Source organism: Telopea speciosissima, chromosome 8, assembly GCF_018873765.1.
Source record: "Telopea speciosissima isolate NSW1024214 ecotype Mountain lineage chromosome 8, Tspe_v1, whole genome shotgun sequence".
NCBI classification, from domain to species: domain Eukaryota; kingdom Viridiplantae; phylum Streptophyta; class Magnoliopsida; order Proteales; family Proteaceae; genus Telopea; species Telopea speciosissima.
The window spans coordinates 11362559-11380275 of record NC_057923.1 but is presented as its reverse complement, the minus strand read 5'-3'; the positions used below and the strand labels follow the sequence as shown (position 1 = coordinate 11380275).

Genomic DNA, 17717 nt, shown 5'->3' with positions numbered 1-17717 from the left:
AGTCTGCATGTTTCCCCTGCTCTTGTGCCGGTGCCTCCTCCACCTACTTCTGTCCCTCCTCAAGTTCGCCCTGAGGTTTGCAATGCTTATGGTCATCATCCAAGGGAAGAAGATTCTGCCCCTATTGATCCTCTACCTGCTGCCACGCCTTTGCCGCTTGAAGATTCTACACGAGTCCCTGTTCCTCCACCTTCCGATTTGGACCTTCCCATTGCTCAACGCAAAGGTAAGCGTTGGTGTGTTCGCCACCCTCTCTCTGCTCATGTTTCCTATTCTGGTTTATCTACTTCCTTTCGTGTTTGTCTGTCTACTATTGAATCTCATCCTGTTCCTAAGACCATTGCAAAGGCATTATCTAGTTCTGGCTGGAGGACAGCCATGGAGGAAGACTTGCAGGCTTTAGAACATAAGCAGACTTAGGATCTCTGTTCCATTGTGGCTGTCGATGGGTTTATGTTGTCAAGGTTAATGCAGATGGCTCTCTTGCTCGCCTTAAGGCCCGCCTGGTGGCTGAGGGCTATGCTCAGGTTTATGGGGTGGATTACTCCGATACGTTTTCTCCAGTTGCTAAACACACTTCTGTTTGGGTTTTGATCTCTCTTGCGGCCACTCATAGGTGGCCTTTGCACCAGCTCGATGTCAAGAATGCATTCCTTCATGGTGATCTCTAGGAGGAGGTCTATATGGAGCAACCTCCAGGGTTTGTTGCTCAGGGGGTGTCTGGCTTGGTTTGTAAGTTAAAGAAGTCCTTGTACGGCCTGAAATAGTCTCCTAGGGCCTGGTTTGGTCTGTTCACAAAAGTAGTTCTTGAGTTTGGTCTATCTCGTTGTAACAGTGATTACTCTCTCTTTTATCGACAGACCAACACAGGCAGAATTTTCCTTGTTGTGTATGTGGATGATATTGTCATTACTAGAGATGACTTTGAAGGCATTAAGAGTTTGAAGTCTCAGTTACAACAGAGGTTTCAAACTAAGGATTTGGGGAAGTTAAACTACTTCCTAGGTGTTGAAGTAGCTCAGTCAAGGAAGGGCATATGTCTATCGCAACGGAAGTATACTCTTGACCTGCTTACAGAGACTGGGATGCTAGGGTGTAGACCTCTTGATAACCCGATGGATCCTAATGTCAAACTTGTTGCTGAAGAGGGAGATGTTCTTGATGATCCAGAGAAGTATAGAAGACTTGTTGGGAAGCTCAACTATTTGACATTCACTAGACCCGATATTGCTTTCCCAGTAAGTGTTGTGAGCCAATTTTTGTCATCTCCTCGGACTCCTCATTGGGATGCTGCTATAAGAATTTTGAGATACCTCAACAAGGCTCCAGGATGTGGATTAGTATATGTTGATCATGGACATGGGAGAGTTGAAGGGTTCTCAGATGCGGATTGGGCTGGGTCACCTGTTGATAGGAGGTCAACTACAGGTTATTGTGTGTTTGTGGGAGGTAACTTTATCTCCTGGAAGAGTAAGACACAAAGTGTAGTGGCTAGATCAAGTGTAGAGTCTGAGTATAGAGCCATGGCACATGCGACTTCTGAACTGGTTTGGCTGAAAATGTTGTTGACTGAGCTTGGGTTTGACGACTCCTCACCAATGCAACTATGATGTGATAACCAAGCATCAATAAATATTGCCTCAAACCAAGTGTTTCATGAAAGAACCAAACCTATTGAGGTAGACTGTCACTTTGTTCGAGAAAAACTTCAACAGGGAGTAATCTCTACAAAGCATGTGAAGACAGGAGAGCAACTTGCAGACATCTTTACTAAGTCATTAGGAAGTGGGAGGGTTGACTATTTTTGTAACAAGCTGGGCATGATTGATATATATGCTCCAGCTTGAGGGGGAGTGTTGAGAGGGTAGATATTCCCTCTCGGGATTAGGGTCAAGCCTTTTGGCGCTAATCCCGAGAGATCCCCTCTCCTTTATTGCTTTTTATTATTTCTTTCCCTTTAAATACCCCTATTGTGTAAAAACCCTCTTTATATGAAAGATATCGCAGCCCTCTCATCTAACGAGAGGACTGCTCTTGGCTCTCACACTCTCATCTCTTCTCCTCCTCCTTCCTCCTCTCTTCCTTCTCTATTTTCTGCTTTATTTATAAAATATTTTTCATAATTTTGAAAATTAAAATAATAATTTTTTGGCAGAAAATAATTTCCAATTCAGTGAGGCCGTAGATTGGCCTACTATGATTAACATATATAATTGAGCCGCATCCAGTTTATATTAACCCTAATTTTTTCACATTTTTATTGTAGGAAAATCATTTTTTTTAACCATAAAATTAATAATTATGTCAACAGAAAAAAAAAAAAAAATCGACACTATGATGTTGTAGATCGGCCTCCAGTGTTTGACATATAAAAAATTTATCACCAACCAACAGCTGAAAAATCAATTTTTTAACCAGAAAAAAATTTGACACTGTGAGGTTACAGATCAGTCTCCGGTGTCAAACATTTAAAAAATTCATCACCAACCAGCAAGTATTTATCATATTTTTCGTAAAAAATAATTTTTGGGAAAATTGTTTATCTGAATCTGTTGAATGTGGCCAAGTCTTCCCTAGTTGGCAGCAATTGATCTCTTTGTAATGATGTGGCAACCTCTAGCAGTGTATTCCTGTAGTTTGAGGCTGTGATGTGGCAAAAATCCAAGCAAATGCAGTGTTTTCTCCTTCTCCAGGCGAAACCAGCGAGTTCAGGTCGAAATTTCGACCTTACCTCGCGAAATGGGGTCTATTTATAACCTGTTTCGCGAAATGGTACAAAAAAAATGGCGAAATTTCGCCGGAACCACCGAAATGACGACCAAAATTTTGTCTGTTTCTTGTTTTGGCCTTCATTTCATTTCGGTAGTGTTGAAACTACCGGAATTTTTGAGCTTTCGGCGAGTTTTGGAAACATGCCATGTTTTGGCCAACAAGTGTCAATTGTATGACTAGACTTGCCACAATGTGTGTACAAGTGTCAAGTATTAAGAGGCTGATAGAAATTAAGCTTCTCCCACATTCCCTTAAGGGTACTATGTAGTACTCACCGACAGATTTGTCTCCCTGCTTGAAGTTGAAAATTTTGTCGTAAAAGATCATAAATACAAGCCATCTTCTTGTCGTGAGAAAATTGTTTCTATTCCAAACTCCCTTTGTTTTGTTATGGAGCATATCATTTGCTGCAATTGCTGGTTCCATACTATTCTACAGCCATACTAAAACAGTGTTGTTTTCACACATCCACTCATCATAATCTTTGAATCAGGTGGTGGTGGTGTTAATATATGATAACTTTAACTGACCTTTAGCATTAGTGTATGTGCACATTGCCATTGTCCCTAGGAAGCATAGAGTCTCATCATACCTGAAAATAAATAACAGTAATAAATACCAACAGAATCACAACTGCAGGGGGGGAAAAAAACCCGCAGGGAAAAGCACCAGAAAACTTCAACCAAGAATAATATAGGGACAATACGACATCACGATAAAGCCTTCTGAGACGAACAGAGGCAAAAAGAAGCAAATAACATACCAAGCTGCCCAAAAAAAAAAAAAAAAAAAAATGAATAAATAAAATTGCAGCAATAGCCAAGAACAACTAGATTCAAGAATTAGAAATAGAAAAACCATAATAGGACCAAATCGCAGGGAGATAATGATCATTGATCTTCTGGGAGATTGATAGGTATAAGAAGAGAACCAGGTTAGCAAAATTTGATGATAATTCGATGGCTGGATTTTAATATGTGGCACAGTTACCAAAATAGCAAGTAGCCGAAAACTGTAGAAAAGACAGATCTGGTAGCCAAGAACAGATAATCAGCCTTCCACATGATGATCACAATACCATTCTTAGGATATAACAGATGGTAGAAGATCATTCACTACCAACTGCAACTATGCGCAGAGATGAGAGAAAAAATAATCTGCATAGGAACCGGGCAGAAATCCCATGCGCACTAATAGATAATATTCTTCAGGCGCAAATATCAACCTTCATCAGTGAACAAAACACTAGTCGTCATCTTCTATCAACTAGGGTTTCATAAAGAACAAGGCAGCATAGGTGGCTACACACCACAAACCAGCAAACCTAGAGGGTCTCTCAAAACAGACGACAAGGAGAAAAGAGGTACTGGTTTATAATGTAATAACAGAACCACAATAGCATTAAATATATAAATTATGTGTAATTACATAAAAGTTCTAATAAGAAAGACTTAAGACAGAAATACCCCCTACGATGGATCTTTATCCCTTGAGGTTCGCTGACCGGTACAGTTGTACGGTTTCTCTCATGGGAGGGGCTGAAATGATCATTCCACCCCTGACCGAACACACTACCTGGGGTGGGGTCCACCCCCTTTTATTAGAGGCACTGGGGAACCGTACCAGGCAGGGGAACCGCATGTGATAAAAATTCCCCTACGATACACATATAGAGAACTTCAATAGAAACTATTCTAGAACATTACAAAATAGAAACCAACTATTTAATCCCGTATAGAACTGAAGTACCTAATATTTGGGCTTAGAGAATTGGCCCATTACAATAATAAACCCAAAATATTAAACCCATTAGTCATTCAAAATTAAACATATTAGTCTGTAAACAGCAGTGAAATATAATGCTTGAGTGATCTTAACCGATCCCCAAGGCCCTCTATTTATAGAGAATTGAAATACAATTAAACAAAATTCAAATAGGAATGTTACCTCAGTCCTAATCCTATTAGGAATTCCTAATACAACTAGGAATGCCAGAATAGGACTCGGCTGAGGGAAAAACAATAAAATAAAATAAAAGAAGAGAATCTAATCTGACTAGTACTACTCCTAACATGACTAGGACTAATCCTAATCAGCTAGGACTAGTAGGACTAATCCTAATCAAACTAGGACTACTTACCCCAATCGGGTAAGCAGCCTATTTCAACATTCCTCCTCAAGTTGGAGCAAAGATGTCGATCATGCCCAACTTGACTAGATTGGGATGAAACAATTTTCCAAACAATCCCTTGGTGAAGATATCAGCAAGTTGATCCGCAGATGTCACAAAGGGAGTACAAATCAGCCATCTTCTAACTTCTCTTTGATGAAATGCCTATCCACCTCAACATGCTTGGTACGATCATGCTGTACAGGATTGTGTGCTATGCTGATTGCAGCCTTGTTGTCGCAGTACAACATCATAGGAAGATGAATAGAAACACCAAGATCTTGTAGCAAGCCTTTAAGCTAGAGTAACTCACAAATACCTTGTGCCATAGCTCGAAACTCAGCTTCGGCACTAGAACGAGCAAATACATTTTGCTTCTTGCTACGCCATGTGACAAGATTTCCACCTATAAAGGAGCAATACCCAGAAATAGACTTGCGATCTGCAGAACCAGCCCAATCAGCATCAGTGTATGCTTCTATCCGTAGTTGACCATTCATAGACAGAAGAATTCCTTTTCCAGGAGCTGACTTCAAATAGTGCAAGATACGAAGAATAGCCTCCATATGGGAAGAGTAGGGATCATGCATAAACTGGCTCACAGTACTCACGGTGACAACAATGTCAAGACGAGTGTGTGAGAGATAAATCACTTCCCTACAAGTCTTTGGTACCGGCCTTTATCAACAGGCTCACCCCCTTTTTCCTTGAGTCGAACAGTAGGGTCCATAGGAGTATCTAAAGGATGAACCCGGTTTCAACCAATAAGTCTAGGACGTACTTCCTCTGGGAGAGAAAAATGCCTTTAGAAGATCTGGCCACTTCAATCCCAAGAAAGTATCGTAGTTTCCCTAGATCTTTAATCTCAAATTCTTGTCCAAGGAAGGTCTTCAACCGTCTTATCTCATCACCATCATTGCCAGTAACCACTATATCATCAACGTAGACTAGGAGAATAGTGAGTTTTTCATCAACCCTCTTTATAAAGAGTGTGTGATCAACATTACTCTGCTTATAGCCCACAGAAATCATGGCCTTGTGGAACCGGCCAAACCATGCTCGAGGTGACTGTTTCAGCTCATAAAGTGCACGCTTCAGCCTACACACTTTTCCTTGGTTTCTGTCACAAGAGAACCCTGGTGGAATGGCCATATACACCTCCTCATCCAGTGCCCCATTTAGGAAGGCATTTTTTACATCTAGCTGCTGCAAATCCCATCCAAGGTTGACTGCACAAGATAGTAACACACGACCAGTATTTAACTTTGCAACAGGTGCAAAGTTTCTTGGTAATCAATGCCGTATGTCTGAGTGAACCCCTTGGCCACGAGTCGTGCCTTATACCTATCCACAGTGCCATCCACCTTCTATTTCACCACAAACACCCATTTACATCCAACGGTTTTTTTCCCAGGTGGAAGAACGACAAGCTCCCATGTGTTATTTTTCTTCAAGGCTTCCATTTCTTCCATCATAGCTGCCTTCCACTTTCCGTTTGATAGAGCTTCCTGCCAATTGTTAGGAATACGAACAGAAGAAAGAGAGAAAACAAAAGCACGAAAGGATGGGGAAAGGGAATCATAAGAAACAATATGAGATATGGGATGTTGAGTGCAAGTTCTGACACATTTGCGGAGAGCAATAGGTAATTTAGGAGAAGGAACATTACCAAGTGGAGAGGCAGGTTCTGGATTTGGGTTCGGCAATTGGATGGGTACTGAAGCAACAGTTGATTGAACCTGCTTATGTTTCCTTGCATAGGTCTTGGTCTTCATAGTACTGTCATCAATCATCCTCTGAAATTCACTAATAGTCCTCTGGATAGGAGTCTGGACCGGGGTAGATTGCTCCCCCTGAATAGAACTGGTTCAGACTCATAGTAAACAGACTGAAGTGGAGGTGGAGAGTCAATAGTCAGCACATCTTTACTAACACTCTCCCCCTGAAGATGTGGGGACACATAATATGGAACATTCTTATGAAAGACAACATCCATGCTAACAAAAGTCCTGCAGGATGGAGGGTAATAACATTTGTACCCCTTCTGAGTAGCAGAGTATCCCAAGAAAATGTAGCAGAGACTACGTGGGTCAAGTTTAATAGGTGACCTTGTATCCCTGGCATAACAAACGCAGCCAAACACCTTAGGTGGAACTATAAAGGAAGAAGAGCCACGTAATAGCTCAATAGGGGCTTTGGAAAGAAGAACACAACTGGGCAGCCTATTAATTAAATAGGCTGCAGTAAGGACAGCATCCCCCCAATAAAGAGAAGGGACAGTGCGAGCAAACATAAGAGCCCTAGCCACCTCCAAGAGGTGGCGGTTTTTCCTCTCAGCCACATCATTTTGGGCTGGAGTGTCGACACAGCTGGTCTGATGGAGAACTCCATGGGCAGCAAGGTATTTTTGGAACTGTCTTTCCATATACTCTTTCCCATTGTCACTCCTCAAAGTTTGAAGAGTGGCATTAAACTGGGTTTTAACCAACTGATGAAAGTGCTAAAAACATGAAAAAACTTCATTTTTTGTGTGCATAAGATATACCCAAGTGAACCTAGAATAACAATCAATAAAAGTGACATACCACCGATGTTCAGACAGGGAAGCTTTCCTACTAGGACCCCACACATCAGTATGAACAATATGAAATAAGGAAGAAGATCTATTATTAGAAATAGGATAAGTGGAACATGTCTGTTTAGCTAAGACACAAGGCTCACAAAAAAAGTCTTCCTTATTACAGTCTTTAACTAATGCTAGAAATAAATTGGATAAAGTACCTAAAGGGGGATGGCCTAGCCTAGAGTGCCATTTATGTAATTCAGAAGAGAAAGATGCCGATGGTAAAGCCTGTGTAGGTGTAGGATCGCCATCAAGTAGGTACAATCCGCCATGCACTTTACCCGATCCAATCGTCTTCCCCGAGTCCAGTTCCTGAAAAACACAGTGAGTGGGAAAAAAAGTCACTTTACAATTCAGGGATTTAGTGATACTGCTAATGGAAAGAAGGTTAGTTGTAAATTTAGGAATATGCAACACAGATGACAGGGTAAGAGAAGGAGAACAACCAATGGAACCTTTCCCTGATATGGAGGAGAGGGACCCATCATCAATTTTGACTTTATCCTTATCAGAAGCAGGAGAATATGTATTAAAAAGGCTGGAAGAACCTGTCATGTGATCAGTAGCACCAGAGTCTATGATCCATGGAGTGAAAACTATTGATGCACAATGACCAGCAAAGGAAATACCTGTACGGGCAAAGAAAGAACCCGAATTGGCAGCAGATGTAGTAGAGGCAGCGGATATGTTCAACATACGACGTAGAGCCTGGAGTTCTTCCTGGGAGAAACCGATGTCAATAGTGGGAGTTGGAGCTACACTTTCAGTGTGATTGGCTTTGTTTTTAGACTTAACACGACCACGTTTGGCCTCAAAATCAGCTGGCTTCCCATGTAATTTCCAACATTAAGCCTTAGTGTGATATGGTTTGTGACAATGCTCACACTTCATAGGCTCTTTGGTGGTAGTAGCAGCAATACTGTCAGAAGAAGTGGAGCCAGCAGTCTATAAGGCTGATCTCTCAACTTTGGGAGTAAGCATCATGGCAGCCCTTCATGTCTCTTCACTGTGAACATAAGAAAAGGTCTCCTCTAAAGTGGGGAAGGGAACCCGACCAAGGACTTGCACCCGAATAGCGTCATAATCATCATTGAGTCCAGCTAGGAAATCATAGACCCGAAACTGATCAACATAAGAATAATAGGCAGTAATATCAGTAGTAGTAGTAGGTTGAAACCTAGCATAATGATCCAATTGCTGCCATAAACACTTGAGGGCAGCATAGTATTTAGTAACAGACATCTCCTTCTGAGTAGTGGTTTGGAGTGTCTTCCTGATTTCATAAACCTGAGCACCACTTCCTGATCGACCATAAGTTCCCTTGACAGCAGTCCATATCTGAGTAGCAGTGTCAAGGAGGAGATATTGACTGGATAGATCAGTGGTCATAGAATTTAAAATAAATGACATCACCATAGCATCGTTCGCAGCCCATTTAGTACGGGCAGCACCTTCTTTAGCTGGTTGTTTGGTGGTGCCAGTAAGATGGCCAGTGAATCCCCTACCAGCCACAGTCAAGGATAGTGATCTGGCCCAGATTAAATAATTCGTACCATCAAGCTTGATGGCAGCAGCATAGGGAAGGAAGTCATTCCTAGTCTGACCATCTCCTCCAGAAGTAGCAGTAGTTGTTTCTGAATCACCCATAGTTAAGCCAGGAAAAAATCGATCCACAAATTTGAAAAAAAGGTCTTCAAAAATTGAATCAAATCTGAAATATGGGTTTTGAATTTACAGCAATTTCAGCCGTCAGAATAGGCTAAAAAACTGATTGAGTGCTCCTCTAGTAGTGGGGAAGAAGTCCTCCAAAAATTAGCTCCTTCGGATGAGCTAATAAGAAACCCTAAATTTATCAAAATTTAGGGCAAAAAACAATACTACAGAAATATTGCAGGTTTGGAATCTGAATTAGATTTAATCCACGGCTGCAGTCTTCTATAAAGGAATGGTGTGGACCAATAATGGCAGGAACTAGTCTCCAAAGAACCAGAAATCAAACTGTAGTTTAAGAAGTAGCTTGATCTCTAAAGATGGAGGGAATCTGCCGGCAGAATTAGGTCACACTAGTGTCTTCAATCTTCAGTGAGGTGTCATTGAGGGCAGCAGCTATATCTTCATTGGATTCCCCTCAAAGTTGCTGCCCTAAGTGAGATAGGGAGTCCGAGAGTGGTGGAGCTAACCGAGACTGTTAGAGAAGGAGAGAACCAGTAGCTTCGAGAGTTGGAGAAGAAAGAACCAGAAATTCGAGAGGGCTGCTTCTTCAGATCAGAAGTGGCTTTGATACCATGTAAACAGCAGTGAAATATAATGCTTGAGTGATCTTAACCGATCCCCAAGGCCCTCTATTTATAGAGAATTGAAATACAATTAAACAAAATACAAATAGGAATGTTACCTCAGTGCTAATCCTATTAGGAATTCCTAATACAACTAGGAATGCCAGAGTAGGACTTGGCTGAGGGAAAAACAATAAAATAAAATAAAAGAGAATCTAATCTGACTAGTACTACTCCTAACATGACTAGGACTAATCCTAATCAGCTAGGACTAGTAGGACTAATCCTAATCAAACTAGGACTACTTACCCCAATCAGGTAAGCAGCCTATTTCAACATAGTCCATTCTCGGTCCAGTTTGATGGCCTGGTTTGCTGCTGGCCTTCTTGTTCTTTTGAACTGCATCACAAGTGCATGAAAACAGTTTTTATCAAGATGGTTTTGTTCACCACATAATCAGTGGTATATGTATTTCCAGCGACAGTCAAAACCTTATGGCCGGAGTTCGATTCTGACAGTACAAATAAAGAGGTGGTCCCTCTTTACAACTCAACATGGGCTACAACTATTTTTTTTTCATTTAAGTTTTGATGGTAAGCTGGTTATCTTGTGTTGTTTGGAGTGAATACAAACTTCCTGATGGTGTTTCTTTATTGCTAGAATGGAAAATAAGGGTGAGAATTTATTTACTTTGCAGCAAGAGTATTTTGATCACCCACGCTATAATTCATGCTCTCGTGATTCTCTATCCTCTGATCCTTGAGTGGAAATTTTGTACCCAAAATTTAAAAAAAAAGATGAGTGAAAAAGTAAATTGTTATAAGCTTCAGATAGGATGAATCAGTTTGGGAAACTTTTGAGGATTTGAATGTGAAGTTGGTGTATAGACCGATTGACCCTTGGATCTGGTCTGTTTCTGGCATATTGGGTACATGGTGTGAAACATTCTTTCGTAAAAATAAATGGAAATATGGTAATTCGGGGTTAAGTGGGATTCGAGGACTTTTTTATTTTGTTATTATGGAAAGATCCAAATGTGGTATAATATAATGTAACATATCCCTCATCTCTTGTTCTCCTTTGTCCAGAGAGTGAGGAAGATCTCACCCTGGATGAGGTCAAGCTCTCCTCAAAACCAGCACTCCCTGTTATAACATTGCAGCATGCTTGCAGCTCTGCCCTTCAGTTAACACTTTGTAATCTACAGCCTTTCAAATTAAATGGATTTGGATGGATTTCCTGATTGTTATTTCTGTATAACCAGATGCTAATAATGATTAAGATGATTATTCCATTTTTGTAAACGGTTAGCTTGTATATAGTACCAATTGGCAAACACAATCTTCTTATTTACTTGTTGAAGCTGTCCTGTGTGATATAATTATTTGTTTCTTTTATCCATTCCATTGGTTTGCATTTCCTCATTTTTCTTATGCAACAGTGTTCTGAAAAACATATTTATGAAGGTCAACTTTTTTGCAGGCTGTTGAGAAAAGGAAAGGGAGGAAGAAGGGACTGTTCTTTAACAAGTAGGGGGCATTTTTCCCTCAGACCAGCTGGGGGCATTTATTGTAAGGAGTGTAATTACATGGCTGTGTACTTTATGAGTGGATGTGATGTAGATTTCACATGCAAGTATACTGCTAAATGATCTTGTAATAATGATGATCAATTAAGTGTGATGTTGTCATGTTCATTCTCTGTACTTGGTGGAAAATTTTCTTCCCCTCTAAATAGGTTCGGGGGTTGAAGGCAGGGGGGGGGGGGGTATTGTAAATAGAAACATGTTTGAAAACCAAAGTAAACTCACCCTGTCATGAATAGTGTCAGTGGTTGTTACCTCTGTCCCCCCCCCCCTCCCCTCCCCTCCCCTCCTTCGCTTTGGGGGAAGGGGTTTAAGTGGTAGTTACCTTGCGAGGGCTAAAGTGGGTAAAACTTGAGTCCCTAAATTTATACTTTTTGATAGATTCCAACTTAAGACTTTGGTAACATCTCTTCCAATACCTACAAACAAGTGTTTGTTTTGTTGCTTGGTCATTACAAGTACACACTTAGCCCTCCCTCATGATTCCTGCATGACTTTCATCTCTTCGGTTTTACTCTTTTTAGGTTTGTGTCTTCTCTTGCAATCTGCATCAGTAGGCTTCAATATGGCCGACCAGCGCATAAAGGTATCAGCTTCTTTGTCCACACAGACAGGAAGACATCTCCATATTGATGTCTCAATGCCTTGCAGGCTAGTTGAGCTGAAACTTTAAGCCATAGATTGCCTAACTTGATAATATCATCCAATGGCGTGGGAGGATTGAGCTCCTCTCCAGGGAGCCCAGCACCTAGGGAGCGCCATTGGGATGTGTTGCACACATCCCAATGGCTGACTGGGCACGCGCCAGGATGTGTGGCACAAACCAGCCCTTGGATGCCCACTGGGCACTCTCTGGATGTGATTTTCGATTTCACTGGGGGCTGAACGATCTTTGCACATGATCGTGGATACCCAGATGCTCATTGATCAAACATATATTATAGAATCTGAGATGGCATTAGTTGTTCAATTCTTATCCCAATATCTCTCTCTCTCTCTCTGTTATATAGGTCCTCACTTGTACATACACAGTACACAAACAGAAATACTTATACAATCCTGTTTCAACACTGTTATACATCTCAGCAGTATAGTCACACATGCAGGGAGTGTTGGGATTGTTGGGATTGTAGTCCCACATTGACTACTAATTAGCCTACAGCCTCTTCCAAACAATCCTGGCAGGACTTGGATCAACTGTCTACCCTCCCCAACCCACAAAAAATTGTATTACCTCACATGCCATCTCTTATTTCTCTCACTTTTAAGAAATTTGTTCTTCCATGGGATTCAATCAAACGACTTATCTTGTATTGTTTTGATGAAATAGAAAATCCATTAACTAAGCATCAAAGGTACATTACAGATGCTAGAGTTTGAAGCTGAACTTGTGAATCTAGCTAGCATGCCGTGCTAAGGTATGAGCCGGATGTATGTACTATCTTGACTGTTTAATAATAGATACAAAATTAAGAAAACTGAGACTAGTCTTAATATCAAAAGCAAATGAAATTAAAAGTTTCCATCTAAGCAGATACCCCTATGAATGCTCTCATTGTCCCCAATGCTGGTGCAGGGACTACACAACCAGGCAGCGATCTCTTGCCCTAATAATAATAATAATAACAAGCTACCATAAGCACTACATAATTCTGAAAATCAGAGGATTTGGATGGAGATAATAGTAATATGGTCTTAGAGGGAGCGAAGGCTTTGGGTGGAGATAGTAGGGCCTCAGAGGGAACAACAGAAAGGAGTTAGGGCAGAATAAGAGATGCTCTGCATGAACTTTTGGGAGTAAGACAAGGGATGCATCCATATTTAAGATATACATATGGATGGAATCCACTATCCATTTACATCTCTGCCCCAACCTTTTACATTTTTCTATAATACCATATATAAGAGAGTTCCAGTTTATGCTCAAAGGTGCAAATGTGCTTATCAATTGTGCAAACCTAACATCAAGTCCTCAAAGGTCGGAGTTAATGAAATGAAAAAGGATTTTACTAATACTGTGGGAAAACTTCAGATCACAATAGTTTCTACTCAACTACATCATTTTTGCTACCAGGAAACTACATTGTTTTGTTCTCATCCAACATCCTCCCCACCCCCCCCCCCAAAAAAAAAAAACCATATTTTTGCTAAGCATCTAGTGAACTAGTTTTATTTGCATAACAAAGACTCTCCTTGAGTAGACTATCCGCATATTTGAGGAGATGCGGAATCAGAGATACTGACTGGCAATTTTACCCTCCTTGACAATGTAATTTTGTGCTGGGAACTCTTCTCCCTTGAAGTACCTATCCAGCATGTCCTTAGTTCCAGCTGCATACCGCAACTGCACCAATTTCCCATTTTCTTTCACATATCAGGATGTAAACGAAACAGAGAGAGGAAATAAAAGAATCAAAGGTGGATCTGATACGGGAAAACATTCAAGATTTTAGATACCTGAGCATCAATTGTGGTGCCAGAAACATGAGGTGTCATTGCCTGGTTTGGCATGCCTCGCCATGGATGATCCTTGGGAGCTGGTTGGGGATGCCACACATCACCACTATAACCTAAAAATTAGAAGAAAAAAAAACATTAATTATGGGAATAAGGACATGAAAATCCTTTCGTAATTGCCCCCCCAATTGTATGAGTAGTAACTTGGCCACTCAAATAACAATTTTGCAAATTGCAATAGAATTTGACCAACTGGAAGAAACAAAAAAGTAATCAATGAATTTAAAAACAGAGCACATAATGCTCTAGATTCATTCCCCTTCAACTTAAAATAAAGGGGGGGGGGGGGGGTATCACCAAATTAGCTAAGATGTCATTAAGTGCAATATCTCTCCTCTAGTTTGCTCTTCATTAAGATGTTTTGTCAGATGTGTCAAAACATTATGTGCACACCCAGGAAATGCAAATCTTTCAAATTACCTCCAATTTGTCCACTGGAGCATGCCTCAACAACTGCTTCAGTATCCATGATTGCCCCTCGAGCATTATTCAGGATTAGAACTCCCTTCTTCAACTTTGCAATCCTTTCTTTGTCAAACATCCCTCTGATACATAAGAACAAAAATCTAAGTTATCCAAATACCAAGATATGCACATTGTTTGTGGCAAAGAAAAATGAAAGAAATTATTTTTTTTTGTTTCCTCGAAGTTTGAAAAAGAATAATGATATGATAAATCAAGAACTATTATACAAAACACTTCTGAGGCTCCAAAACTGTCTATTATCAGCCTGCAGTTTTTCAACAGTTTTCACATAACAAGTGCACATTTAGTAAAGCAAAGTGGAATCCATGGACTTTGTTCCCATTTGCTTCTTATTGGAGGGTGCAGAAAGAGAAGAGCATTAGGACTAGGACATTAGTCCACATATCAACCCTAAGAGCAAAATGGTTCAGCATCTGTCCACCTCCTACTCATGTGGGTATTGACTAAAGCAGTTTAAGGGCATCATTCTTCTCTTATTTGTGTGGTGGGGTTGGGGGGGGGGGGGGGTAAGAGACTGGGAGGAGTTTGATCCTCAATGATGCATGTTTTACATTGTCTTAAAGGGCTGATCATCCCCTATTTTTATGGTCATGTCTTCCCTCTCTTTCAAAGAAGAGAATCAATAGACTACTCAAGCATTCGGCTAGAATTAATTTTTGGATTATAAACAATCCTCTGATCATTAGAAAGATAATTACAGGCTCAAAATATTGCGGAATACAAAGAGGAGAGGGGAAATAATCAATAATAACTTTGTCTCAGGTATGTTTATTTGTTCAAAGCAGATTCAGCAAAAAAATACTTTGAATAAAAGAGGAATCCTGGGTACAAGAGGAAATCCATACCTTGTTTTCTCCGTAAGAGGCATGTTGATAACAATTACGTCACACTTTGGAAGCATTACATCAAGATCCTCCTCAAACTTTGCCCCCGTCTGAGCCTCCATTTCCAGCTCCATCTTGAGCCGATCATGATAGAGGAGATTACAGTTGAAGGGCTTCAACCGTTGGAGCAAAAGCTTACCAATGCGCCCTGCACCTACAGTTCCTACTGTCTTCCCTTCAAGATCATATGCTCTATGAGAAATACCAGCAACTTTCCAATCCCCATTAATCACTTGATGATAACCAGGTAAGAAATTTCGTACAAGGATGAGGATTCTCATGAGCTCATCTTCTGCAACTGAAACAACATTACATCCAGTAACTTCAGCAACTGTTACTCCAGTATCAGCTGCAGCTTGCAGGTCAATGTGATCAGAGCCGATTCTGGCTGTTAAAAGAAGTTGTAAATTTTTGGCTTTCTTAATCCTCTCTGCTGTAACATATGCCGGGTGGAAAGGGGTTGATATCAGAACATGGAGATCAGGAATATGTTTTTCAAGTTCTGCATCAGAAAAATAATAATCAATTAGGAAGGAATAAGGGAATTCCATAAAGAAAAATTCCATGCCCTAATACATGAAAATTATTAAGAATCATTATCAGAGGGTTCCCCTCAGGCAGCAAATATAATGTATACTAACCACAATTAGGGCCTTCTTTGTCATCGGTGACAATATACTGATGGCCTTGTGATTCCAGCCACTGTGAAATGCCCAAAGCATTCTCCACACAACCCACAAAGTTGGGATTGGATGAGGCATACTCATTACCCTTGTAAAACACCCCAACTATCTTCTTGCTCCCTGGAGATGCCTGTATTACAACATTTTGAAGGATCCATAAAAATGAATCAATCATACAAGATGAAATGCAAACCTAGTTACTGAAATCTGCTGCAATGAGTGAAAGATAATAGGGGGAAATAGGGAAAGAAATGTATGAAAATGGAGAAAAACAGATGCAGGAACAAACACAATGACCATTGAGCAATTTTAGTATCATTGCCTCCATGTCTATGACTAATAAACTAATAACTGATAAAAAGAACACTTTTGAGTATTTTGTGATTTAGAGAAGAGAAACACAGAACCAATTGATGAATACACCAATGCAATACATCCATGCCCACAGGGGAAGGTAAAAAAAACAAGAAATGCAGTTCAGAGGAAGATAACTACTGAAATTCCAGAAGAAAAGCCAAACCATGGGAAGCAAAATAAGAAGTGAGCTGAATTGTGTTCGAAAATCATAAATCAAAACAATAACTTCACAATGATGAAAGAAAGAGGCAAAAAACACAGGAGTAGCAGAAGGGAATTTACATACATGGAGTGATCTGGAGATAGGTAATGGTTCTACAACCCCAGAACCCCAAACTGTTCTAATTACAGATGCAGTAGCTCTCTTCATTGCCATTCCTTAATCACTCTCTCTCTGAAGCAGAAGCAGAAGCAGAAGAAGAAGAAGAAGAAGAAGTAGCATGGATGAGTACAACGAGGCTGGCTCTGTATGTATTTATAAAGACGAAAGACACACGGAAATTTAGCGATTCATGAACTAACATAAGACCCGGCACTACATCACCTGCAGGTGAGCAACCTATCTCACCCAACTAATCACATGGTGGAGAAAGGTATCTGGATTGAGATCTTCCGTGATGTCACTCGTGACTTCTATAAAAAAAAAAAACCTGGCTTTTAGACACCTTCACGTCAGTATCTTTCTTCTTCCCACTTTTAGGGGAGGGGGCGGCGGCCGGGAATGCGTTTGGGCACGTTGGTTCACGATGGTTTAGGGGGGGAGGGGGATCCAGCGGTTGAGTTGTATCACGTATATCTCGGTGCGTCTAAGGATGTGTATAGCACAGCTCAACGGCTGGCTGGACGTGCTAGGCTCCTTGGAGCCGAGCTAAATTCCAAAAGTTTGGGTACAATGATTTTAGATTATAAAGAGAATAGACTTTAGATGCTAATGAATGTTTTCCGTTAGATAAGAATCTGGTCCAATTTGTTCAACGTGTGATTATCCCCGGATCTCATGAGTTGATTAGGGAGTTTGTTTCATTCTGTCCTTCCACGTAAGGAAGAGGTAGAGGTACGCTTCTATATATCTGGTTCTTCCACGTACAGAAGAGATTAGGAAGTTTGTTTCATTCTGTCCTTCCACGAAAGGAGGAGGTAGAGAGACTAGAGACGGTTCAGCATATCTGGTCCTTCCACGTGTGGAAGAGCTAGAGACGCAAGAACACGCCTCCGTCTCATGGTTTTAGGAATCTTTTTTTTTATTGGGTAAAGGCTTTGAGGAATCTTTATCCATGGTTTTAGTGCACGGTATCAGAACGGGTATCGCGATACGGTATTGGATTGGTATTGGTATTGATCGGCTGGTTGTTTCGGACAAATTT

General features: G+C 40.7%; 2 protein-coding genes across 2 annotated transcripts in view; one reads left to right on the top strand and one right to left on the bottom strand.

Annotated features, from left to right (window-relative positions):
- The window catches only part of LOC122671418, a 60755-nt gene extending 49159 nt beyond the window's left edge, over positions 1-11596 (top strand). The window contains exon 21 of the mRNA XM_043868615.1: positions 11324-11596. Within this exon, the coding sequence (XP_043724550.1) occupies positions 11324-11374 (51 nt within the window). The 3' untranslated portion in view covers positions 11375-11596. The remainder of the gene's footprint in view (positions 1-11323) is intronic.
- A 1978-nt stretch (positions 11597-13574) lies between these two features.
- LOC122670932 (formate dehydrogenase, mitochondrial-like) lies at positions 13575-16786 on the bottom strand. The gene is made up of 6 exons (XM_043867972.1): positions 16640-16786; positions 15955-16126; positions 15275-15815; positions 14364-14488; positions 13884-13996; positions 13575-13770 (listed from the first exon to the last, which is right to left on the bottom strand). The coding sequence occupies exons 1-6, from the start codon at positions 16727-16729 to the stop codon at positions 13657-13659; spliced, it is 1155 nt and encodes a 384-aa protein (XP_043723907.1). The 5' UTR covers positions 16730-16786; the 3' UTR covers positions 13575-13656.
- Positions 16787-17717: the final 931 nt, after the last annotated feature.

Coding starts and splice junctions, on each gene's coding strand:
- LOC122670932 (XM_043867972.1), bottom strand. CDS start 16,729: ATGGCAATGAAGAGAGCTACTGCATCTGTAATTAGAACAGTTTGGGGT. Junction 16,127..16,639: donor CTATCTCCAGATCACTCCAT/GTATGTAAATTC, acceptor GTTGTAATACAG/GCATCTCCAGGGAGCAAGAA. Junction 14,489..15,274: donor CCTCTTACGGAGAAAACAAG/GTATGGATTTCC, acceptor CTTATGTATCAG/AGGGATGTTTGACAAAGAAA.